The following is a 26,231-nucleotide window of genomic DNA, read 5'->3' as shown; positions in this document are numbered from 1 at the left end:
GAACACTGAGATGCCACGTGTAAGAGTCATGGCTTCTCCCAAAGAACCTTGGGAAATATAGTTTGTAAAGGGTGCTGAGGGTTGTGTGGCGAGTTCCCGCCTCCCCCAGAGGAAATAATGATACGTGACACCAGTATTAAGGTTGATGGGCTAAAAATGGCCAAAACTTTCTTGGTTACAAGTAATGAGTGGCATGAAAGGGACGCAGGTGGCGCTGTGGGTTAAGCCACAGAGCCTAGGACTTGCCGACTAGAAGGTCGGCGGTTCGAATCCCCGCGACGGGGTGAGCTCCCGTTGCTCGGTCCCTGCTCCTGCCAACCTAGCAGTTTGAAAGCACGTCAAAGTGCAAGTAAATAAATAGGTCCCGCTCCGGCGGGAAGGTAAACGGTATTTTTGTGCGCTGCTCTGGTTTGCCAGAAGCAGCTTAATCATGCTGGCCACATGACCCGGAAGCTGTACGCCGGCTCCCTCAGCCAATAAAGCGAGATGAGCGCCACAACCCCAGTCGGTCACGACTGAATGTCAGGGGTCCCTTTACCTTTTCATAGAATCATAGAATCATAGAGTTGGAAGAGACCACAAGGGCCATTGAGTCCAACCCCCTGCCAAGCAGGAAACACCATCAGAGCACTCCTGACATATGGTTGTCAAGCCTCTGCTTAAAGACCTCCAAAGAAGGAGACTCCACCACACTCCTTGGCAGCAAATTCCACTGTCAAACAGCTCTTACTGTCAGGAAGTTCTTCCTAATGTTGAGGTGGAATCTTCTTTCTTGTAGTTTGGATCCATTGCTCCGTGTCCGCTTCTCTGGAGCAGCAGAAAACAACCTTTCTCCCTCCTCCATGTGACATCCTTTTATATATTTGAACGTGGCTATCATATCACCCCTTAACCTCCTCTGCTCCAGGCTAAACATGCCCAGCGCTTAATGAGCCCAGCTTTTAATGAGCGGTATTGGCTTAAGCATTGGTCTATCTGGCTTCAGCCTGCATGCTTGAAGACCGGGAAGGGTTAACCACCAGTAGAGGGAGTCCTGCTGATGCACATCAACTAGGAGCTCCCCCGGGGTCACTGCTCGGGAGCACAGTGGCGTAGCATGGGGGGTGCAGGGGGGGCCGGCCGCAACATCTGGGGTTAGGGTTAGGGGGTGCAAATCCATGGGTTAGGGGCGCAAATCCACGGGTTAGGGGATGCAAATTACTTGCCTTGCCCCGGGTGCTGACAACCCATGCTACGCCACTGCAGGAGCATGCCTTGGGCCCTCACCTCCATAGGCTTCGGACAGGGCCACCCCCCCCCCCCAGAATCCTTTAACGTACCAGCCTTCAATATCTAGGGAGGTGATGGCACATCCTCCCCCCTCTCATCTGCATAACAATACCCCTTACCACCCGGAGTGTAGAAGCGGCCAAAGAGGGAGATCCCCCAGTTGCACCAGAGCTAAATAGCGCTAGCCACACCCACCCAGCCAGCTGATTGGCTGGCCGGGCGATGACCCGACTGGGAGTTCCCTCAATCGCGCGGAGGCTGCAAACCAGGCCCCCGCGCATGTGGGCTGGGCGTGAAGCCCGCAACCCCACTTCCTCTCTAGTTCGGAAGTGGCTTTGCTAGAAGACACCCTACTACGCCCCCTCACATAGCTACAATTCCCAGAGTGGCTCAACAATCAACCACTCTTCCTAGGGAACTCTGGGAATTGTAGGTCCTCATGACACTTGGTGCACCTTTAACAAACTATGACTCCCAAGATTCTTTGGGAAAGGGAATGGCTGTTTAAAGTGATATGGAACTGTTGTAAATGTAGAGTGCAAATGGGGGGGGGTCCTTTGACTGCATCCCTCTTGTTACTGTGCAGCAATTTGAATAAATGCAGTTGACAGATGTAAAAGCTGAGGTGGTTAGCAGACAACAGGAAAGGCGCTTTAAAAGATATACAAGTGGTGACCGTGTCATGCAAGGGTTCCATTACGCCATGCCCCCATTCCACCCTGTTGTGCCCTCTTCCGGATCGTGCGTCCACTGGGAGTGCCGAAAATGGTCGCCACCTGTATTCCAATATGCAACTGCTGAATCAGAATTCATCAGGAAGTTTGATTCCGTCCATTTGGGCAATGCCTGGATTGAACGCTGGGAAAACATCAGCTAACTGAATGCTACTTTGTATTGAACATTGGACTATTATGAGGAACTCTTGCAGGCCCAACTTACAGATGGAATAGTTGGAAGGCACTGTTACTTATCTTTCTTTCTTTCTCTTTATTCTTCTCTCTCTGATTATTTGCTTTCTTTGTTTTCATTCTTTCTTTCTTCTTGTCTTGTTTCTGTTTTCTATTGTCCATTGAAAAGTTTTAATAATAATAATAATAATAATAATAATAATAATAATAATAATTTTATTATTTATACCCCGCCCATCTGGCTGCGTCCCCCCAGCCACTCTGGGCGGCTTCCAACCAAACACTAAAATACAATAACCTATTAAACATTAAAAGCTTCCCTAAACAGGGCTGCCTTCAGATGTCTTCTAAAAGTCTGGTAGTTGTTGTTCTCTTTGACATCTGGTGGGAAGGCGTTCCACAGGGTGGGTGCCACTACCGAGAAGGCCCTCTGCCTGGTTCCCTGTAACTTGGCTTCTCGCAGCGAGGGAACTGCCAGAAGGCCCTCGGCGCTGGACCTCAGTGTCCAGGCAGAACGATAAAATATAAAACTACTAGGAGGAAAAATCACTCTAGCCTGAGCATCAGAAATAGGAGGGCAGCTGATTACAGTGGCTAGTTTGGTTTTGAAAGACTGAAGGGTTTAGAAGTCTGCTTGCTCTTGTTCTTTTGCAATTATTGACTGAGAACAGTGTCTGGCTCCGTCTCCTTCCTCCTGATGTTTCCTGATGCAGCTTATTAAAAACCACATCTCGAATAAATGAGAAGTAGGCAAGAAAATGAATCAGCCATTGACCCAATTGTTTGCTCTTGTGTTAGCAGATCATTAGCTACTGGGCCCAGCCAATATATCTTGTTTGGCTAATTGATCTTAATTAGGCCTAATTGTTTGAAATCAACTTGTCTGAAACACACACAGAGCTCCCTTTGGTGTGGGGTAGGGTGTTATTTTGACCTTGTTTTCAATCCATCAAAGGTGCTCTGCTTATTGACATCTTTCCCTCAAAAGAATTGAAAGCAGATCCATAACTCCTGGGCTGTAGAAACCATGCTGTGGGTTGTCAGCTCAGAGAAAAGTACTAACCTGTGTACTTAGAAATTGCCTTCGCCTTTCAGGCAGCATTAAATATATGGCTGCAGTGCATCGTCAAATAGCTGAAAAGCTGTTGCAATGAAGAATGCAAAGGTTTGTTCTCTGCTGCCCCAAAGCGCAGGGCTGAAGTTTTGGTTGAACGTTAGAAGAACAGCTTAATGGTATGAGTGGTTCAGCAATGGAGACAGTTGCCTGGGGACAAAGTGGGTGCAAGGGTGTATCTAGATCAGTGATGGTGAACCTTTTAGAGACTGAGTGTCCAAACTGCAACCCAAAACCCACTTGTTATAATAATATAATAATAATTTATACCCCGCCCATCTGGCTGAGTTTCCCCAGCCACTCTGGGCAGCTTCCAATCAAGTGTTAAAAACAATACAGCATTAAATATTAAAAGCTTCCCTAAACAGGGCTGCCTTCAGATGTCTTTTAAAGGGAAGATAGCTGCTTATTTCCTTCACATCTGAAGGGAGGGTGTTCCACAGGGCGGGTGCCACTACCGAGAAGGCCCTCTGTCTGGTTCCTGTCACCTCACTTATTGCAATGAGGGAACCGCCAGAAGGCCCTCAGCGCTGGATCTCAGTGTGCGGGCTGAATGATGGGGATAGAGACGCTTCTTCAGGTATACAGGACCGAGGCCATTTAGGGCTTTAAAGGTCAGCACCAACACTTTGAATTGTGCTTGTAAACGTACTGGGAGCCAATCCAGATCTCTCAGGACCAGTGTTATGTGGTCCCGGCAGCCATTCCCAGTCACCAGTCTAGCTGCCGCATTCTGGATTAATTGTAGTTTCCGGGTCACCTTCAAAGGTAGCCCCACGTAGAGCGCATTGCAGTAGTCCAAGCGGGAGATAACTACAACATGCACCACTCTGGCAAGACAGTCCGCAGACAGGCAGGTAGGGTCACAGCCTGCCTTGTTTATCGCAAAGTGCCAACACGGCAATTTAACCTGTATATCTCATTTTTTTCCTGTGTGTTTCACATTTCTTCTTTATGACTGCTGTTGTAATAAATAATCCTTCATAAAAGTGATTGCATTACATTCTTCATTAAATTATCTTTCCATTGATATATGATTTTATGGTATAACTCAGTGCTCTTTTTCTAAATAAATGTTTAGGCGTACTCTCATTTTGACTCAACAAAATGACCACTGAGAGAAAATACAGTTCAAATTGGGGGAAATAAATACAGCGAATTTCTTCGCCTGTTAAATTCACAAAATGTTTAGGGGTATACGCCTCCCCCCCTGCATTCCCACAGGAAAAAAAGCACCGGTATTACTCCAAAACAAAGTGGTGTTATGAGCCATCAAACCTCGGTAATATATTTTTTTCACAAGGTTCCACAGTTCTGGACTCTAGTGTACACTGGAGGGCTGTACTAAGAGTCACCCTCTCCCAATTTTTAATATGAGATAATAATTATTGTCTGTGTGTGCACATACAAATCAATATAAATAAATAAACCCAGTGAACGTGATCCATGTGGGATGCACGTTTGCAACCCGCAATGGCACGTCTGCGCACATGCAGGTTGCAATTTGGCACTTCTGCGCATGCGTGACAGCCAAAACCCAGAAGTAACCTGTTCCAGTACTTCCAGGTTTCGGTGGGTGCATAACCCGAAAAAACGCAACCTGAAGTGGCTGTAACCCAAGGTATGACTGTATCTGATTTTGCCGGATGCTTGGACTGGACACCCACTCTTCCTCCTGTTCGGAACAGGAGGAGCAAAGAGCTTTTCAGCGTAAGCAAATGCAGCCATATGCTTATGTACTGTAGATGTGTCTTGTCTACACTGGTGGAGGTATGTTTTGTGGTCCTCTTTTTCTGCTGCTTTTAATATGGCAGCCATTTTGCCTTTTGCCACACACCTGATAGCAGCCATTATGTAGTTATGCCACACCTCCATGGCAGCCATCTTCTGAGCAGCGACTCCAGCATCTTCTCAAAAATCCTCGTTTCCCCACAGGCCCCGAAAGGCTGGCGACTCCTGTTCTGATAATCGTTATAGGCCCCCTTGGTTGCTAGCACCCCATCTAGGGAATTCTTCCCCCAAGGAATGCTCACCTGGTCCCACCTGCTATCTTTTCAGTGATTGGCAAATAATTTTTTAAAAAATTGTCAGGGTTTTAATTCTTAACCAATTATGGGGTTCCCTCCCCCCTCAGTGGCTGTTCTTCTTCTTGCTTATAAATTTTAGTCCATTTATTATGTACCAGTCGTTACTACTCTGTGTGTGTGTGTGTGTGTGTGTATGTGTGTGTGTACACTCTCAGGGATAAGTGCATCTTTAAAGGCAGCACGGAAAGAAATGAAACAAGTGCGCGATATATAAGAGAGTCTGCAATAACGTCGAGAATTTATAAAAGAGTACAGGCATGAGTGATGCAAGAATGGCAAATTACACAAATGGTTCTCTTTGGGTGGGTGGGTAAATCTATTTTTTATTTGTAAATCTGAATTATATACGCCCTTTGGGACCTGCAACAGGGAGTACACAGCCAGGGGATTTATTGAAAGCTTTGAGGAGATACATCATCACTCTCTCTGCATTGGTCCCTCTCACCTTGGAAAGTGAGGAAATCACTCAGCAATTTTACAGTGCAGAACACAAACGACAGCTCAACCAATGGGAGCACGGCTATCAACCGCAGCAACATGAATTTCCCACGGATCATTCCGGAAGGATTCCCTTGGTTTACAAGCAATGCCCAAAGAGATAAAAGTGAAGAACAGCTACACCTCCATCAGGGTCTTTGTCACCTGCACATTCTGGGCCTTTAGTAGAAAGAAGCGGCTTTTCTTTCTGCAATTACTACAACGTTGTAAGAATTCATAGAATCAAAGACAGTTGGAAGGGACCCTGAAGGTCATCGTCAATCAGTTCAGATGAAGGACCCACCATAAATCCAAGCATTTATTTTTTCATTTAATCTGTTTACAAGGCAGCAGTATAACCTCTCCTCAGATGTCGCTGGGCTGCAACTCCCATCTTCTCTGACCATTGGGCATGCTGGCTGGGACTGGTGGGAGCTGGGAGGTCCCGACACCGTTCGGAAGACCACCAGATCCCCCATCCATGCACTAATGGGAACACAGGGGAGGTAATTTTGTCCAAATTCCCTCAAAAACCTGTTCAGGAGGGTGGGGACAACAACAGTGTACGCGGCCCCAATTGGTATATGCTTAGTGGTATATCTTCAACCTAAGAAACCAACACTCTTTTTGACTTTTAAAACTGATAAGCAACAGGCAGTTTCAGGGTAAATGAGAAAACCACGAGCAGGAGGGTGAACCCTCAGCAATCATGTAATAGGGAGGGGAGAAGCTCTTAATAAAAGCGTGCGGAGATGTGCTTATTTGTGCCCATTTCTTCTATGACACACTTTCTGTAACATTACATATTTGTCAACGTTCTTTTCATTAATGTACCCATTTTTGCACACACGCTTGCTGAATATATGCTATTTTTGACAAACTTCTCATCACAAAATACAGATGTGCTTTTACACTTGCAAGACTGGGTGTTTTGCCATCTGCGGTATTTGAGGGTCGATTCCAAAAGATCTTGCCTGAGAAACGTCTTTGCCCCTGTGGAGATGGCAGCACCGAAACAGCGGCACACGTCCTCCTGTCTTGTACTCTCTACAAAGACCTGAGGAACGAGATCATCACCCCACTCGTACTATCCATCCCAGGGCGCTCAACCACTGTCACAATGTCCTTTCTTCTATCAGATCAAAATGAGCAGATAACAACAAAGGTTGCTAGGTTCATAGCAGGGGCAATCAGAATAAGGGACACTAACTGACGACCTGATTCAGGACTTTAAATTGTGCTCTTATACCAAATTTCCTTTTCTGCGTATACTGTAGTGTTTTACTGTTGCTATGGCCATTGGCTAATGCGAATAAAGTTTTATCTTATCTATCTTATGCTATTTTTGGTTGGTGTAAAAATGCAGAGAAGACTGGATTTTCGAAGAGAGCTGCGTTTTGAGGCTTCCAATGGTTCAGTAAAAGTGTGGATTTGCTGAACCACTGGACCTGCCAAAGTACACCTTCCAGGTTGCCAGGTTGCACCTGCTTGCTTGTCTATCCACATTCTGAAGGCTTTAGAGGAAGAAGCTCTTGTCAGGCAGTAGGAACCCAGTAGGGTTTCCGGGAGGGAGGGAGCGGGGCCGAGTACAAGTGCTCTGACCTACCTTCCGCTGCTCTTTCAGTCAGCCCCCCCACAACTTGTGGGATGTGACCAGGTGAAGCTGAGAACGTTTTCTGTTGAGACTCCTAGCCTGTTCTCGAACCCAGGGTTCCAAAATGGGAAGGAGGGAGAAATTGCCTTCCACATGTTGGAAGGCGACTAAAGTGACAGAAGGGGCTCCCATTTCTCCTTTCCAAAACCAGCAGGGGCAGGTTTTGTGTAAGCTTAAATTGCACTGTGCATATATGGCTTGCAGCACAATGACTAGTCTTGTCACGACCACATCCAGCCCCTGCTGCTTCCTATGGAACAGACTCTGGCTCCCAATTTGCAATTCTCATGTCGCTTCTGGCCGCTGCGAAAGAAGAAGATGGGTCCCCCCATTGCTTTCCCCCATTTTTTTTTCCAGAAATGCCCCTTTTATGTCTGTCTCCAAAGGCAATTTGGTCTTGTTTGGCTGAGAAACACAAAGCGAGCCACTGGGCTTTGGCATTGTTGGGTAAAAAGCAGAAAATCCAATACAGTGGTGCCTCGCAAGACGAAATTAATCCGTTCCGCGAGTCTCTTCGTCTTGCGGTTTTTTTGTCTTGTGAAGCACGGCTATTAGCGGCTTAGCAGCTTAGCGGCTATTAACGGCTTTGCGACTATTAACGGCTTAGTGGCTTTAAGAAAAAGGAAACAAACTCGCAAGAACTCGCAAGACGTTTCGTCTTGCGAAGCAAGCCCATAGGGAAATTCGTCTTGTGGAACGACTCAAAAACCGGAAAACTCTTTCGTCTTGCACGTTTTTCGTCTTGCGAGGCATTCGTCTTGTGAGGTACCACTGTAGGTGCGGTCCATCAATGAAAATAGTCATTCACTACAATGGAAATGTAACAAAATTGCCCATCACCTCTGGATAGATCCTTAACTGCCTAGCCTATTTATACACAAGGGGTAGTATCCTGCTAGGGTCTACTCTGGGTATACCCACTGAAATCAATGACCCTAGGTTGGCCATGTTCATTCATTTCAGTGGGTCTCAGTTGACCATAACAGAAGCTCCCTTGTTCTCCTGCTGACTTGCCTTCTTTGCAACTTCTTCTACTGTGACAAATTCGCTTTAGCCACAAGCCCAAAACTACAGAAAGCTAGACCCACAGACAGGACTACGGTGTGTGCTCACACATACAAGCAGTGGCTCGACACTAAGGTTTTAATACTCTCACTCTCATCCCATGTAAACGGCCTTTTCCATTGCGTCCTCCACTTTCATGTACTCCAGGTGAGAGGGGTAGTTAGTGCAATCAAAGCTTTTGTGGCTACGGATGTACTTGACGAAATCTGGAGCCCCTGGGTAGACGATGTTGTCCGCCAGAAGGATGGAGCCCTTCCTTAGGTAGCCACATTCCTGAGAAAAGAGACAGGCGATAGACGATTAGCTCTCTCTTGAGAGTGGTCCTACCACTCTAAGGGAGGTCTTTACTTCATTTTGAAGAATCCCAGAAGTTCTTCAAGGAGATGTTCGGAAGATCTACGACATAAAAACGAGATTCCAAGGAATCTCTTGGACTTCCCTCCTCCCCTTTGTGGGTCCTATTGTCAATCATTTCCTCCCGCATCTTTTATACTAACCCAAATCTTTTACCTCTCCATTGTGTCCAAAATTCACCATTAAACTACAAGCGATATTCCAATCCTACTAATGATTTTAACTGTTTGCAATGGTCTTTAAGATAAGTTATAAATTTCCCCCATTCCTTATTAAGATATTGGTCTTCCTGACTTCTGATTCTTTCTATCATTTCTGCCATTTCGGCATAATCCATCAACTTGATCTGCCATTCTTCTCTGGGAGGGGCTTCATCTTCTTTCCATCTCTTCTCTAATATGGTTGGAAGTGGAGATGTGGAAGTTTGGAAGTGGGCTGGGCGAGTTTGTTTTGTTTCTACACTGGCTTGAACTGTACTTTTTGCATTACTTCCATTTGTTGTTTGCTTTATGGCTTGAATGGGAGACCTGGCCAGACTTCTGTTGCCTCTAACTTCTGTGTTTTCTAGGCATTCTGTGATGATACTACCTTCCCTTGGCTGGGTGCAGGCAGGACCCCATTTTGTGGACCCCATTTTTAGCTCCGTCAGTTTTACTGTTCTCCCACACCCTCCACCCCTGGTGTCTTCCTAAAATATTGTTGTGCCCTTTACGCCTGCTTCAAACTCTCTCACTGTTTTCATCACCATAGAAACCAATGAAAAACAAAGGTAATTTTCATTTGGAACTCGTTCATTTGAATTCCCATTTGTTTTCATAGCTAAAACAAATGGGACTGCTTAAAAAATGAATGCAAGGCCCCTAGCTAGCAAGCAGCTATCTTCTCCCTCTCAAAGGATGCAAGGCAGTCTAACTCAGCCCTCCCCAAGCTAGTGATGTCCAGATGTTTTTGACTCCAGGTGCTCTGAACTCCCATCGCCTTTGGTCTTTCGGAAGACCAAAATGAAAGACAAAATCTAGCAGGCTCTAGGCCGCATAAGAGTTCAGACCGCTGCATGTGGTCCACACCGGGAATATGGAATCTCTTAATTTCCAGGGAGGCATCGCTCCAACTTACTTCGAGGAGGATGGTGTCGGGACAGTATCTTTCTTTCCAGTGGTCCAGAAAGACAAAATCGACCTTGTCCACCTGATATTTTTCCCTCAGCTGTGGGATGATGTCCTGAGAATGGCCCTCGATGATTGTGATCTGAAAGCAAAGAAGAGTTGTGTTACAGAGAGGTTCGGCATCAGTACCCGCCTTCCTTGGGCAGCTTTTGGGGTCTCACTGCACTTGGGGGGGCATTGCTGACGTCTCTCCTGGAGCCCCCTTTAATCCCTCCTCCCTGACCTGGTACTGTGAGCAGCATCTAGTGGCTGGGTCGAGCGGCCATTTTAAATTTTCCACAGTGCCCCTAGGCCAGGCTTCCTCAAACTAGGCCCTCCAGATGTTTTTAGGCTACAGTTCCCATCATCCCTGACCACTGGCCCTGCTAGCTACGGATCATGGGGGTTGTAGTCCAAAAACATCTGGAGGGCTGAGTTTGAGGAAGCCTGCCCTAGGCAGTGTCTCTCTGGGCAATATGAGACATCAAAAGAGCAGCTAAAAAGGTAAAGGGGCCCCTGACCATTAGGTCCAGTCGTGACCTACTCTGGGGTTGCGGCGCTCATCTCGCTTTATTGGCCAAGGGAGCCGGCGTACAGCTTCCGGGTCATGTGGCCAGCATGACTAAGCTGCTTCTGGCGAACCAGAGCAGCGCACGGAAATGCCGTTTACCTTCCCGCCGGAGTGGTACCTATTTATCTACTTGCACTTTGACGAGCAACGGGAGCTCAGCCCGTCATGGGGATTTGAACCGCCGACCTCCTGATCAGGAAGCCCTAGGCTCTGTGGTTTAACCCACAGTGTCACCCGCATCCCACAAAAAGGGCAGCTAGTGTGAGTTAAAATGGTGCCGTTCTCTCGCCAACGCCAGGTAAGCCCGCCAGGTCCCACCAAGAGAAGAGGAGGCTCACAAGAGGCCACTTTGCCCCAGGCCCCAGAGCCAGTCCCAGATACAGAACCAAGATTGTATGCTATGGATAGACTGCGGAATGCTCTCCCCAAGGCTGACTCACCTGGGGCCACCTTTTATCTATTTTAGACACCAAGCAAAAACTTTTCTTTTAGCTCATAACTGGTAGGGTTTTGAGCACTTGTGGTTGTTTTTAGAGGGGTAGGTTATGAAAGACCAGCCTTTTATTGGCATACTTTATAAACATTTCAGTGGCTCGTTTGAGTCATTTGTTGTCAGTAAAGCAACTAAGAAATTATTACAATAATAGCAATAGTCAGCTCTTCATTTGAAGAGTTTCAAGTAGTTGTGGTTGATTTGCATAGAGTAACTATTTTAGCGGCTTGTTTGAGTCACTTTCGGAAGTAAACCAACTAATAAATTAGTAATGATGATGGTGATATGCTTTAGACGTTGAAAGCAGGAGGGCCAAAGTGGGTGGTCCACAGCTGAAAATTAAACTAAATCATTTTAATTGGACCTTGAATAAATGTGCAATTGATTGCTACTGTTTTGAAACTTACTGTGCTATTATCTTCCATAGCGGATTGTGCAAACCGCTGTTCTGAAGAATGCTTTTTATGGGGAACAACAACAATTTATTACTTAGACCCCACCCATCTGGGCAGGCTTCCCCAGCCACTCTGGGTGGCTTCCAACAGGATATTAAAAACACAATAAAACATCAAACATTAAAAGCTTCCCTAAAAGGGCTGCCTTCAGATATCTTCTAAAAGTCAGATAGTTGCTTATTTCCTTGACATCTGAGGGGAGGGCGTTCCACAGGGCGGGTGCCACTACCGAGAAGGCCCTCGCTTCTCACAGTGAGGGAACTGCCAGAAGGCCCTCGGAGCTGGACCTCAGTGTCCAGGCAGAATGAGGGGGTGGAGACGCTCTTTCAGGAGGCACTGGGGATGAGTTTATGAAGCAAAAGGGCAGTGGCCTGAAAAAGTTTGGAAACCATTGCAGTAGAGGCTGGTTTATTAGGGGGCACTGCCCTCAACCAGCCCCCATGCACCTGCCCCCTTATTTACAACGAATCCAAGAGGAGTAAGTTGGAGCGATGCCTCTGTCAGCTTCTTCCTCCTTCGTCTCAGTGTTACCCCTTGCAGAACTCAGCAGGGACAAAACTAGAATTGGTTGGCTCTGCTTGTCATTGCCTGCAGCGCCACCTACTGTTGGTCTCCCTGCCTTCTGCCCTATCAGTCCCATTGCGCGCAGTTGAATTGCCCTGCTATAAACAACAAAAAATGCTTCGGTCAAATACGACTTGGGGGGGGGGTCACTTGGGTTTTGTGTGCGCATAATAAGCTGGCTTGGTTTTCTCTCTGTGTAGTTATAAAGTAGATGACCTTTGCTCCTGTTCAAGGGAATGTTAACACTTCTGCCAGTGGCAAGGGAAGTCTCTGGTGGGAAGTAGTGATTCGCTTGGCTTATGATCCGGGAAAGTTTAAAAAGGTAAAGGTACCCCTGCCCCTACGGGCCAGTCTTGACAGACTCTGGGGTTGTGCGCCCATCTCACTTAAGAGGCCAGGGGCCAGCGCTGTCCGGAGACACTTCCGGGTCACGTGGCCAGCGTGACATCGCTGCTCTGGCGAGCCAGAGCTGCACACGGAAATGCCGTTTACCTTCCCGCTGGTAAGCGGTCCCTATTTATCTACTTGCACCCGGGGGTGCTTTCGAACTGCTAGGTTGGCAGGCGCTGGGACCGAGCAACGGGAGCGCACCCCGCCGCGGGGATTCGAACCGCCGACCTTTCGATTGGCAAGCCCTAGGTGCTGAGGCTTTAACCCACAGCGCCACCCGGTCCCTTATGAGGCTGCAATTGTTTCTTCTGTAAGGGCAAAATAATAAAGAACAAGGCCTTTCCCAACAACTCAGCTTGGTCAAGGGTCACTCAGGGCCAAACTACCCCCCAGTCAAACCCAGATCTGCCCCAATCATCTGCAGGGATGGGGAACCTGTGGCTCTTCAGAAGTGGTGGACTACAACTCCCATCAGCCCTGGCCAGCATGGCCAATGGCCAGGAACGATGGGAGCCGTAGTCCACCAAAGATCTGGAGAGCTACAGTTTCGCCATCCTTGATCACAAAACAGAGTGTGCGCTCCATTTCAGCAGCAAAACGGATATGTAGTCTAAGATAGGGTTACCAGATGTCCCCAGTTCCTGGAGATTTGCAAATCTGTCCCCGGGAAACGTGGCAGCCTCAGCAGCCCGGAGCCAGCCTGGTAGTGCAGTTGGCTCTGGCTGGCTTTAGGAGCTGCTCGCTGCCCGCTGCTCCGGCGCCCACCATTTTTCGCCACAGCAGCAAGCAGCTCCTGTAGCCAGCCAGAGCCAACTGCACTACCAGGCTGGCCTCTCCTGGGCAACGGCCACCTGCCCGTGACTCCTGAGCCTCCCCTGATCTGTCAAAACAAAGGGGGAAGGAGGAAGGAGATCAGGGAGGGCTCAGAAGTCAGGGGTGGGCGGTTCGTCGTTGCCCAGCCTTTAAAAAAACTCTGGGCATTTGTGTTTCACAGGGTGCGAAAGAAGGGCTTTGCACCTTCATACAATATGCATGTGTGCTTGGGCCCAGGGTCTTTTGCCTCAACATCCCCACTACTGACTCCCTGTTGCTACTCAGCTTCACACACACACAAAAAGTGTCCATGGATTCATTGAAAAAAAATCTGGTAACCATAGTGCAGAAATCGTGCTTTAAATGTGTGTCGGATATGTTTCAAGTGTATAGTTTGCATCTTCCTTTTCCTACCTCATTCTGGCCTGGCATCCACCCACATCCTTAGGCAGGGCTACCAGGACTGATGGACAGATGCCCTGATTTCCAATCCAATGAGCACTGGGCCTGACATTTTAATTTCCAGCAGCACGGCTGGTGTGGAGGTCTGCCATCTAAATTTCCCACAATGCCCCAGAGCGTTGCCACCTATCAAGGATGCCTTGGGAGGGACTTGGACCAGATGATCTTTGATGGGCCCCCTCCCATCTCCACAATTCAACGGAATTAAAAACAATGACTCTCTCAGAGAGCCGCGACCACCATCCATTTGCTGCTGACAAACATTTCGGAGCTCTCTGTGTGCCGGATAGTACCTTCTCGCTGAGTCCAGCAATTTCGATGATCTCTCTGGCAATGGAGGCAAACTCGGGGTTGAATTCGATGGTAAGAAGACGGGCGTTTGGTTTCAAAAGGCGAGCGATCCTGATGGCCGAGTAGCCTACGTACGTTCCAAATTCCAAAGCGATGGTAGGATCCGCCTCTTCGACGACCTTATCTAGGATCACACCTGGAAAAGGAGGGTGTTGACTTTAGCAGGGCTCGATTAATAGGCCTGGAGACCTGATTAGTTGACAGAAGAGCCCTAAAAACTGCCTTTTTTTCTTTTTTCTAAATTTTCTGAGACGGTGCCTGGGAGCAAGATCATATGTATAGATTTACCACTGAATAGCTATTGAGAATTTGGGACATGGTATACCCAGTGAAATTGACTAAGACAGTGAGAAACTGAGAGAGGGGGGAAACAGGCAGTGCTTCTCTTTGAAAATGGAGGCACTGGGATGAGAAACGGACAGGACAATGTACAACTTTATGCTTTATTAACAAGTGTTTAATATTGTTTAAGAACAGAATGCATTGGAGTTTTTGTTGTCGGTTGTTATATCTGTTTCATTTGTCTGAGTTTGACTTGTTGATGTTTAGAACAGAAATGCCATATCCTAAAATTTTTAGGTTACATTCTGATTGAAATTTTCAATCTGCGATGACCATAGCTCGATACCGAATTGTGCACATCTTACCAGGAGGCAAGGCAGGTAATACAGAACTGTTCTGGGTACTGAGAGGGAGAATATTTTCCTTGCCATGAGCCAAATCCTGACATGTATCCTCACCTCTTGAAAGGGCTATTTAGGGATGCATGCAGTTGGTAGGTGGGGCCAAAGTCACTCCTCCCCTCTCTCTGTCTTTCCCATCACAACAACACCCTCCATTCATATCCCCTATCAGTCCCATTCATTAACAAAAACCCCATCCATTCACATAAATATACACTGCATTCCTTCATCCCCTGCATCAATGCATTCACCAGCTTCTTTTATCCATGCCCAGGGGCACTGCTACGTACTCAAAATGAACTGGGGCTCCCCTTCCCCTGTAAAGGGTAAAAGGACCCCTGACCGTTAGATCCAGTCGCGGACAACTCTGGGGTTGCGGCGCTCATCTCGCTTTATTGGCCGAGCTAGCTGGCATACAGCTTCCGGGTCATGTGGCCAGCATGACTAAGCCGCTTCTGGCGAACCAGAGCAGCGCACGGAAACACCGTTTCCCTTCCCGCCAGAGTGGTACCTATTTATCTACTTGCACTTTGACGTGCATTCGAACTGCTAGGTTGGCAGGAGCAGGGACGGAGCAACGGGAGCTCACCCCGTTGCGGGGATTCGAACGGCCGACCTTCCGATCGGCAAGCCCTAGGCTCTGTAGTTTAGACAACAGCACCACCCGCGACCCACCAGCACCAAAATGCAGCAGGCTGCCAATGGGAAAATGAAGAGATTGGTCTTTTCTCCACCAGGTGTCTCAATGGCCTACCTGGAATTGTAAGGATGTGCCTGCATGGAATTCCTGGCCGGGCATGTTGTTAAATGCAAGGCTGTCCGGAGGCAGTCTGCCTTCATTGGCGGAAGCAGAATGCCTCTGAAGGCCAGTTGCTGGGAATCCCAAGGAAGGCTACTGGTATGCTCTCTCTATGGTACACCTCTCCTGGTATGGCCCACGGAGGACCTTAAGGTCCATAAATAGCAATACCCTAGAGGTCCCGGGCCCTAAGGAAGTTAGATTAGCCTCAACCAGAGCCAGGGCCTTCTCAACACTGGCTCCGGCCTTGTGGAACGCTCTGTCTCATGAGACCAGGGCCCTGCAGGATCTGATTTCTTTCCGCAGGGCCTGCAAGACAGAGTTGTTCCACCTGGCCTTTGGCTTACAATCAGTTTGATTCCCTCCCCCTCTTTCTTTTTCCTTTCTCCTCCTGTGAAGAGGCTGCATCCTAATGTTTTAATGTTGTATTTTAATCTTGTTTTTTAAATGGTATTTTAATCAATTTGTTTTTATTATTGTGTGATGGCCTGGGAATCCGATTCAGAGACTGAACCAGATGAATCCCAGCCTGCACAGGAGTCCCCGCCTCCAGGGCCGGCTGAACTGGGGCAGGACCTTGATTCTGAAGTGCCTGCACCTGTGCCGGATCCTCAGGAGCAGGCACCAGGTGAGTCCACTCTGGCTCCAGAGGTGCTTGAGGACTCAGTGCCTACAGGTGAGTCTCCCCCTGGGCCCAGTAACCCTTCAGCCTCTCCTGAACAGGGCAGAGAGGCGGAGGGAACTGGTTTCTCCCAGGAGGAGTGCTCGCCTTAAGGCCAGGAGAGGCGGGGCTCCTGGGGGCCGGGACCGCCCCTGGCCTCAGAGAAGATAAAGGCCAGTCAGCCCGGTCCCAGGTTGCGGGAGCAACGTCGTTGTTGAGTACCTGTTCCTGCCCGGACCCAGATCTGACCCTTCAGTGTTCCTGTCCCCGCCCGGCTTCCGGCTTCGGACCTCGCTCCGCTCCTTGTGAACTGTTTCCAGGCTAGCGACCCAGGACCGGACTTTGACTACACCAACGGTAACTTTCCCCCCGGGACCAGCACATATTGGTTGTTAGCTGCCCTGAGCCTGGCCTTGGCTGGGGAGGGCAGGGTATAAATAAAATTTATTATTAGTAGTAGTATTGTTCTGCTGGCTCCTTCCCATGAGACTCTGGATGGGTATTGATGCTGGACCAGATGGGCCCTTGGCCTGATCCAGCAAGGCTTTCTTTATATTCTAAAGAGAAGCCATCTCCACATCTCTTGGTGGCGACCAAAGACCAACTTTAAAGGAGCTCCAGCCCATTGTCAAAGAGTGAACCGACAGCAGATCACACTGCTCAAAGTTGGATTGACTCTTTTTAAGCAAAAGCACAATCATCCCTTGGCTGAGTGTCAGGACTAAGGAGCACAGCAGCTCATCTCTGGGAGGTCTTACGCATCAGTTGCCAAGACTGAAAGTCTCCATCTCCCCACAGCCCTCCTCTCCAGGGCTTCTCCCAAGCAATCAGAGACTGTGTCTGCATGAAGCCAACCTCTCCTCCACTCTTTTCACACCACCGGGAGACCAGGGAGAAGGGAGGGAGAGACACTTGTGACTGCAGCACAGACTCTGCATCCCAGCTCACTAAGCCCTGTTACCTCTTCATCCTTCGAGACCTCCTCTTCCCAGTCTTCTCCCTTTGACCACTCATTGTCATCCCACCACCACTCCCCGGATTTCGGGCCTTCTTCCTTTGGGCCTTCCCCAGCTGGTTCCTCCCACCCTTCCTCTGCGTCCAACTCGTCCATGACACCCGTTTACCTTTCTCATCGCCCACGTTCATGGCCCACTCTTTCTGGGAGCAGTAGTTGTCGATGCAGTCCAAGACGCTCTCGGGATCCCCTTTGACGGCATTGTAGGACACAGAGTTCAAGATCCGCTGCTCTTTGCTCTGATCCATGACAAAGTTGGTGATTTTCTCTAGCACGATTTCATTCCAGAACATAGTAGCATGGATGTTGTTTCTGAGGAGAATCACCAGCGCCACCATAAATAGGAGGGAGCCGACACCGACAGATACCAGGATGGTCAATATCCAACCTTCCAACATCTGGAAGACATAGGTAGGCAACCAGTTAGGGATGGGGAAGAAATCCATTTCAGAACACATTGAAAGCTGGATTTATCACCAGAGGCTTGCCTTCTTGGAATAATAGGTTTGGAACTGCCCAAGAAAGATGTTAAATTATTTTTGTATGCCACAACGGCTGCTCGAATATTACTTGCTAAAAATTGGAAAACACAAGAACTACCAACAGTGGAAGATTGGCAGATGATGATGATGGACATTTTGGAGCTAGCTGGCCTGACTGGAAGAATCCGTGACCAGAAAGAAGAGGAGTTTCAAGAGGACTGGAGGAAATTTAAGGACTATTTGAATTAATATTGTAATATAAAAAATTAAAAACTACAGTGGTGCCCCGCAAGACGAACGCCTCGCAAGACGGAAAACCCGCTAGACGAAAGGGTTTTCCGTTTTGGAGGCGCTTCGCAAAACAAATTTCCCTATAGGCTTGCTTCGCAAGACGAAAATGTCTTGCGAGTTCCTGCGGGGTTTTTCCCCTTTCCCCCCTTTCCCTAAGCCGCTAAGCCGCTTATCAGCTGATCCGCTGATAAGCCGCTTAACAGCTGATTGCTAAAAGCTGCTAATCCGCTAAACTGTCAATGGGCTTGCTTCGCAAGACGAAAAAACCGCTATACGAAGAGCCTCACGGAACGGATTAATTTCGTCTTGCGAGGCACCACTGTACTTGAAAGTACCAAAAAGCCCTAGGATTAGAATAGGATATAAATAAATAAATGGGATTTAGACTATTAAGAAAAGTGAATAAAATGGATTTAATTGGAGTGATTTTTAGTTTAATAATGATATTGGAAAGCTGTTACATTCAATTATAAGGAAACTCAAAGGGAGGGACTAGAAGTCAATTAAGAGGTGTAAAAAGGTGGGATTTTCAAAGAATTAAGTTTGTTTATTTGTTTATTTTTTTGTCTTTGTGTGTTATTTTGCTTTGTGGTTTTTGTTACAATTGTGGAAAATCTAATATTTTTATTTTTATTTTTAAGAAAGCTGGATTTATCACATGCGCTCTCTCCGAAACAACACATGAACCGAAACATTGCATCCTTCAAAATTTGCACTCATCTGAATTTTGCAGTGCTGACTAAACAATGATTGCAAAAGATACATATATTAAGGTATGCATAAAAATGAGGATATTAGTGAAAACGACGTACAAAAAATGCATACGAGGGAAACTGCATATAAAAAGGTGTCTACTAGGAGAAAGTGCTGATGAATTTTCACGACAACGTTTGTTTTTTTAAAAAAACGACAATTGCTGCAAAATGTAGATAACTGAATTTAAGACTGGAGTGAGAAACTGAGCTAATCGGGGCCGACAGTTCCTGCAAACACTTATGATCACCATGTGACTTGCACTGGAAAGATAATCACCCACAATCTACAACCAGGCAATGGTCTGAGGACCTTACTACCCTTGCATTATAAATGTCTATTTCATGTGGATATGTCCCAAGCTGGCTGGCATATTTCGGCTTGTATGCTTAAGCTGAGACGGATGTATTGACGGCCCCTGGCCTCGTTAATGTGAGCTGGTGCGCTAAACTTGGTATAAATGTTTTTTTTAAGATGGAACATTTATTTTATTGAAAGATTAATACATCAATCAATGAGCTCTCCAGACAGAGTACATCATAAAACTGCTAATAAAACCACAGCTAAAATCCACAAGATGCATTAGAACCAACTATACAAAAGGTTATCATGAAAACACAGATTAAAAAACACTGAACATTTTTAAAAGGTCTCAGCAAAGCTGCTAAGGCAAAGACTTTTGTCCCCACCTAAATTTATTATTATTGTTGTTGTTGAATTCAAATTCAAATCTTTATTACGGTCGTAGACCAGGATAAACAGGATGGGGTATAATCATTTAAAAACTGTAAAACATTTTGGAAAGCTAAAAAGTATTGAAACAGAAGGTCTATATAAAAGTCTATAAGAATCTAATTAAATGGGTGTGGAAGAGCATAAAGGGTTAGTATATTAAAAACTATGGCTATCAATTTACAGAGCACTCCGATACGAGTTTTCATCCAATCTGGTTTGCGTGGCAAGTCCCCTCCCCCCATGAGAAATGAAGACACTGGACACATTATTTAAGGTTAATGGGCATAAAAAGGCCACAACTTTATTGATTACAGAATTGAAAGGTATTGGCCTTAGGCATTGGCTCCTATCGTCTACCCGGCATGGAGACCGGGAAGGGTTGTCCACAAGCCGTGGGAGTCCTGTTGAAGTACGCCAACTAGGATCCCACGGGTGTCACCGCTCGGGGGCGTGCCGGGGGCCCTTACCTCCCTAGGTTTTGGACAAGGCAACGCCCCCCGGAGTCCTCTACCGGACTACCCTTTCCATTGGGGAAGGTGATGGCGCTTCCTTCCCCCCATTCATTTGCATAACAATTAACCCCTGCCAATGCCTAACCGCCAATACCGTGGAAGTTGTGACGTTTGCTACAAGGTAGGCGAAAAAACCAAAAGGCTTGAAGTGTGCCAACTTGGAAAAATTCCTACCAGGCCCCTTGAGGCGACCAACCGAAATCCATAGCAAGGTCATAGCTAGCTAATCCTAAAGGGTGGGTGGGATGGGAAAACCACTCGGCTGGGAAAGGGAAAAGAGGGCGGTCCCCGGGCGTGCCTGGCCTTAAATTGGCTAGGCCCCGCCTCCCCGGCCCGCCGATTGGCGGACGGGGTGGAAGGCACGCCCGGGGATTCCCTGTCCACACGAGGGCAAGATCCCGCCCTGTGTGTGTGGGTGGAGGGTTTAGCCCGCAACCCCCTCTCCTCCCAGGAGGAAATGGCTTTGTGGCACAGGTGGTTGCTGTTGTTATTTTGCAAGCCCTCCAAAAAAGGATGATTCCCAAACTGCTAGCATTCCCTCACATTTTCTTACTGAAATAAAATTCAGGAGAAGGAGAGCCTCTAGTACAGTCCAGCTATTGAAGACAGAGACAAAGAGAAGGGAACCCAGGCATGAAAGGCCCACTCTATCATAGGCAAGGTTTTATAACTAGCTGGTCGTCTAAGGAGACTGAGGCTACTGCTTCTATGACAGGCATAGGCAAACTCAGCCCTCCAGCTGTTTTGGGACTACAACTCCCATCATCCCTAGCTAACAGGACCAGTGGTCAGGGATGATGGGAATTGTAGTCCCAAAACAGCTGGAGGGCCCAGTTTGCCTTTGCCTGTTCCATGAAACCTAAGCCAAGATTCTATGCGTGCCGATTTTAGCTATTTTACAGAGCAATCCTACCAGGCATGGTCGAATTTACCACTTTCGGTTTCCCATTCCCATACTCAATTTATATACCACCCTTTATCAAAAGATTCCGGAGTGGAAAAAATTATAATCTATTTAAGAGACCATTGCAAGCAGATGAAAACATTAGCAGGATTTTAATCTCACTTGTAATGTAACAAATACTATGGACAACATGGATTGATATAAAATATAGCACAGAATAATATGTAGTTGTGAATGCTGACAATAGGACCCATGAAGGGGGTGGGGAGAAGTCTTGAGATTCAGAGTATTTGGCTTGTTATAATTCTATATTTGTAAAATCAAATAAAAATGATTTCATAAAAACAAAAACAAAAGATCCCAGGGTGGTGTGCAACGTTAGGAGGACATTACAAAACATCAATGTTAAAAATGTAATAAAGACATAGCAAAAAGAATACTGACTGATACCCTAATAGTAAAATAATCATCATAATAAAATTCCTCCCCCCACACTTTCACAGGCCATAGATTATTTAACAGCCATAAGCCTGGATAAAGAGGAATGTTTTTTGCATGGCGTCTAAAGACATGTAAGGATGGCACCAAGCAAGTCTCTCCAGGGACAATTTTACATCTGCTTAGATGCGACATGATTCGTGGTGCACCAGCGAGGAAGAATCACAATTTCACTACCTAAGCTAACAGGCAAGTCATAATCTCAGGTGAATGATCGGACACAGACTGCAAACACGGCAAAAAGCTGTCACCAAATGATTCCACTGTAACGGCAGTAGAAGCGATGGACATGATCTCTGCACAAACTGCTGAGCTGCATGCTGACTTGGCAGCAAAGCTGTAAAACTTTGGAGGACGAAAATTGCACCTTTGCTACCAGAGTGTCAGGCTTCAGTGAATCCTATCCCTCCCACAGTGGCAGCCAAGGAGCAGATAAAATAAGAAGAGTTCTTACCGATTATTTATTCAGTATTCACAGAGAGAGACAATCTCCGCTAAATAATGGTGGTGTTCTGAATAAGTCGCATCTGCGCCATCTCTCCTAATTCTACGTCATCCCTGCAATGGCTAAACTGAGCTTTCTGCATCTGAGCTTTCTGTTCTACTACTCTCAATGCTCACCTGGTCCTGGGAGAGGAGGGGGTCAGGAATGCTTTCTAAAGACACTGTCAGCTGTCTCTCCCTTGGTTCTTCCTGCTGCTCTTCTCCCAATATTTCCCAGCTTCTCCCCTCTGCAGCCTCTTACCTATGCCCTTCGGCAAACCACTGTTCTAAATCTATGCTGTCTGTTTCTTCTATGGGAAGTGTAGGAGAAGGGGAGGTCTCCACCATTCCTCCTCAGTCCCCTGACACTGAGTGGTTGATGGCTGAAGACCTAGAGGTAAGTGCCTGACATCCGGACAGGATTCAATGCTCAGTGATGAATCCAAGAGACATACAGTCGTACCTGAAGGAGCGTCTCCACCCCCTCATTCTACCTGGACACTGAGGTCCAGCACCGAGGGCCTTCTGGCGGTTCCCTCACTGTGAGAAGCCAATTTACAGGGAACCAGGCAGAGGGCCTTTTCGGTAGTGGCACCCGCCCTGTGGTATGCCCTCCCACCAGATGTCAAAGAGAACAACTACCAGACTTTTAGAAGACATCTGAAGGCAGCACTGTTTAGGGAAGTTTTTAATGTTTGATGTAGTACAGTATTTTTTAAAAAAAATATTGGAAGCCGCCCAGAGTGACTGGGGAAGCCCAGACAGATGGGTGGGGTATAAATAATAAATTATTATTATTATACCTCTACTTATGGATCCCTCTGGATATGGAATCTTCGGGTTATGGCGGCGGCAAACCCAAAATTGTATACTTCCAGGTTTCACCGCGCACGCATGTGCAGAAGTGCTCAATCGCGCCACGTGCATACACAGAAGCATGCCTCTATTTACATAATTTTCAGGGTGCAAATGGACCCTCAGAATGAATTAAGTTCATATCCGGAAGGTCCACTGTACAGGTAAAACCAGAGGACCAGAGAAATTGGGGACACCACCAGCACGTTCAATTTTAAGGCCTGAAGGTGGCCAATGGAGACCTTGTTGGGTTTTTTTTACTTAACTGGCAGAGTGAGATTATCCCGGAGGTAGAGATTGCTCGTATAGACCCTGAAACAGTTTCTACCCAAATGCGATTTTGGGTACCCAAACACAGTGTAGGGAGTCTCTATGGGAGTATATCGTATTTAAAAATGGGGTATCAGAGTTTTTAGGGGGGGCAACCAAGTTGGGATAGCAGGCTTGTTGTTTTGAATGTTTTATGTAGATTTTGCAATTTTGTCGTTCTGTATGGGACAATGACAATAAAGATTATCGTATCGTAAAGGAGCTCACAGAAGCCTGGGGGCCTGTTCGTAAGAAAAACTCCCTGCCGCAGGATACTATCATTGGCTTTGCTAGTTTGGAAACAGGGACTGTCTCCTCTGCTACGGAGTTGCTCTATGGCCCTTCCCCCAATCCTGACACTGTACAGGGCGGGCATCTTGCTTAAACAGGTCTGGCAGCAGCTACACCTGCTCTATTAGCTTACTCTCTCCAGTCGGTTTTGCTGGGGAAGCAAGTGGGAGAGATGTCCCTCCCCCTCCCTTTAAACTTCTTATCGTTATGCAGGACGCAGATTGAAGTCAGAAAATAATTACGTTGCCATGGAGACCCCCTCCGCTCACAGTGCAGTTGGTCTTTGTTCACCCATCTACTTATCTCGGCTGCGCGAGGAGCGTTATCCCTTTCAAAGTCTCGCAAACGGCCTCTTTTTCTCCTCCACAAAACTTTGTCATGCATTTTCTTTGCCTTGCAAAGGCTGGAACGTCAAACTACTGCCCTTTTATATTGCTTTGTTTTGCCTTTTGTGCACAGGAGCAATTCGTAGAAAACCGCAACCGTAGCAGAGTGGTAAGCGAAAGCAGGCCAGGCTCAGGTTCAAATTCTGATCGGGGGAAATAGAAGAAATATGAACCTCTAAGTCTAATGCATTTCCAACAGAGTTCTTCCCCAAGGCACAATGTGTATCTGGATCTCTTCACATGGTTGCAAGGTAATTCAGAATTATCTTGAGACAGGGCGAGGAGGCCACAGGTACAGGAGGAAGCCGCCTACACCAAATCAGACCCACTCGGCCATCTAACTCAGTGTTGCCGACACAGACTGGCAACAGCTCCCTCAAGGTTTCAGGCAGAAGCAATTCCAAACCCTACCTGCAGATGCTGTGGACCAGACCTGGGACCTTATTCATGTAAGACGGATGCTCTACCTGAGCACCAGCCCTTCCGAGAGGAAAAGGTCAGGACTGAAAAGTGGAAGAACTCCATTTCCACATAGGAAGCTATGGAGTCAGATCATCAATGCATCTAGCTCACAGCATTAGAAACTGAGATATGAAACCCAGGAGCTAAATGGCACCTTAAACTTCGGTTATGGGAGCAACAACAGGGTGTCTAGGTGCACTTTTTTTATAAGAATACAAAGCTGAAAATGAATGAACTGCAGCTAAAGTACTCTGTTCATTTTTCGCATGGTCTAGTAGTCTTTCCCTTGCCCACCCCCCAATATTCTTAAGAGGGTCTCTTCTCCAGTCTTCAGACTAGTTGGAAGCGGGGAGGCAGCAAAAGATCTTCCTTTCCTTCCACTCTGCAGTTTTAAGCTGAAATCGTAAGCGCAGTACTGCACCCAGAGCTCAGAAACTGCTCACACTAACGAAATTCCTTGTTGCAGAATGAGCTATAACAATGGGAGTTTCAAACACTGCTAGCTCATTATAGTCTGCTGGCAGCAGTTCTCCAGGGTTTCAGGCAAGGGACTCTGCCAGCCCTACCTGGAGATGATGGGGATTGAACCTTAGACCATCTGCGTGCCAAGCAGGTGCCCTACCAATGAGCTATGGCCTTTCCCCTTCCTACGCTTTCACCATGATACGTATTTGTTCTTTTTTTCTCCTTGCTTCCTTCCTTGCTTCTTTTCAATGCCAAAATAGAGAAGATGCCACACTTCCTTCTGTTTCCAGCGTTCGAGTTGTGAGTGCTTGTGTAGTCCAAGCATTGGCACCCACACACAGTGGTACCTCGGGTTAAGTACTTAATTCGTTCCGGAGGCCCGTTCTTAACCTGAAACTGTTCTTAACCTGAAGCACCACTTTAGCTAATGAGGCCTCCTGCTGCCGCCGCGCCACCGGAGCACGATTTCTGTTTTCATCCTGAAGTAAAGTTCTTAACCTGAAGCACTATTTATGGGTTAGCGGCGTCTGTAACCTGAAGCGTATGTAACCTGAAGCGTATGTAACCTGAGGTACCACTGTATAAGAGGGAAACAGTAGCAGGTTTGCATGAACCCCAAGGTATGCAGAAGGACACAACCACACACACACACACACACTCACAGAGTGAAAGATCCAGTGTGTGTGTGTGTGTGTGTGTGTAAGAAGCCCCCAGAATGTTCAACGAGGCCTGGATCTGTTTTATAGCCACTGTGCACCTTAAGTGCTACCGTGAATGTATGCTTTGTCAATAAATAATAAAACTGCCAACCATTTGCCCTCCTTGTGCTCCAGACAGCTGGGTGCATCCCTCATGCACAAATGTGACAATGTCCTGTAGCACCCAGCCTGATCTTTCATATGTACACAGGGGTGTGCCTTACACGAAACCAGACCTTCTCCTCCAACGTGCTCTACTGGGATTGCTTCTGATCCCAGTGGGGTTTGCCAGCAATACAGCGCGGCCATCCTGAGTTAGCAAGATGGGGTTGTAGCCAACAAAGTTTCACTCCGGCCAGACCCAATTCAATGACCCTACATTAATTTCAGTGGATCGACGCTGAGTACGGGTAGCACTGGATACAGCTCCTGTTCAGCTCGCTTTCTTTCCCCTGTGTACCGTTCTTGCTGTTTTGTGCTGCCAGATTAATCTGTTTGTTGTTGTTTTGGTTGAAGCACTGGCAGCTGGTGCCACGAAAGACAACTAGCCAGCACCCTCCTTCCTTATCCCCAGGGTGCACACAGCAGGGACAGAGGAAGGACCTTGCTGTTGCAACTGTTGCTCCACAACATGCAGAAAACGAGGGATCATTTTGCTGCCAGCAGGTTTATGCAGGTTGTTGTTGTTGTTGTTGTTGATGATGATGATTAATTAATTAATTAATTTACTTATTCCCTGCCCATCTGGCTGGGTCTCCCCAGCCACTCTGGGCGGCT

General features: G+C 47.2%; 1 protein-coding gene across 1 annotated transcript in view; it reads right to left on the bottom strand.

The window, feature by feature from the left end:
* Positions 1-8,634: 8,634 nt before the first annotated feature.
* The window catches only part of COMT (catechol-O-methyltransferase), a 33,275-nt gene continuing 15,678 nt past the window's right edge, over positions 8,635-26,231 (bottom strand). Inside the window, exons 2-5 of the mRNA XM_081893490.1 lie at positions 17,440-17,728; positions 14,115-14,308; positions 10,045-10,176; positions 8,635-8,847 (exon numbers count right to left, since the gene is read on the bottom strand). Coding sequence (XP_081749616.1) covers positions 8,668-8,847; positions 10,045-10,176; positions 14,115-14,308; positions 17,440-17,728 — 795 coding nt within the window. The 3' untranslated portion in view covers positions 8,635-8,667. The remainder of the gene's footprint in view (positions 8,848-10,044; positions 10,177-14,114; positions 14,309-17,439; positions 17,729-26,231) is intronic.

The sequence above is a fragment of the Podarcis melisellensis genome, assembly GCF_964234715.1.
Source record: "Podarcis melisellensis genome assembly, chromosome: 16".
Taxonomy (NCBI): Eukaryota; Metazoa; Chordata; class Lepidosauria; order Squamata; family Lacertidae; genus Podarcis; species Podarcis melisellensis.
Note: the sequence above shows the minus strand (reverse complement) of the source record. Positions and strands in the feature narration are given on the sequence as shown.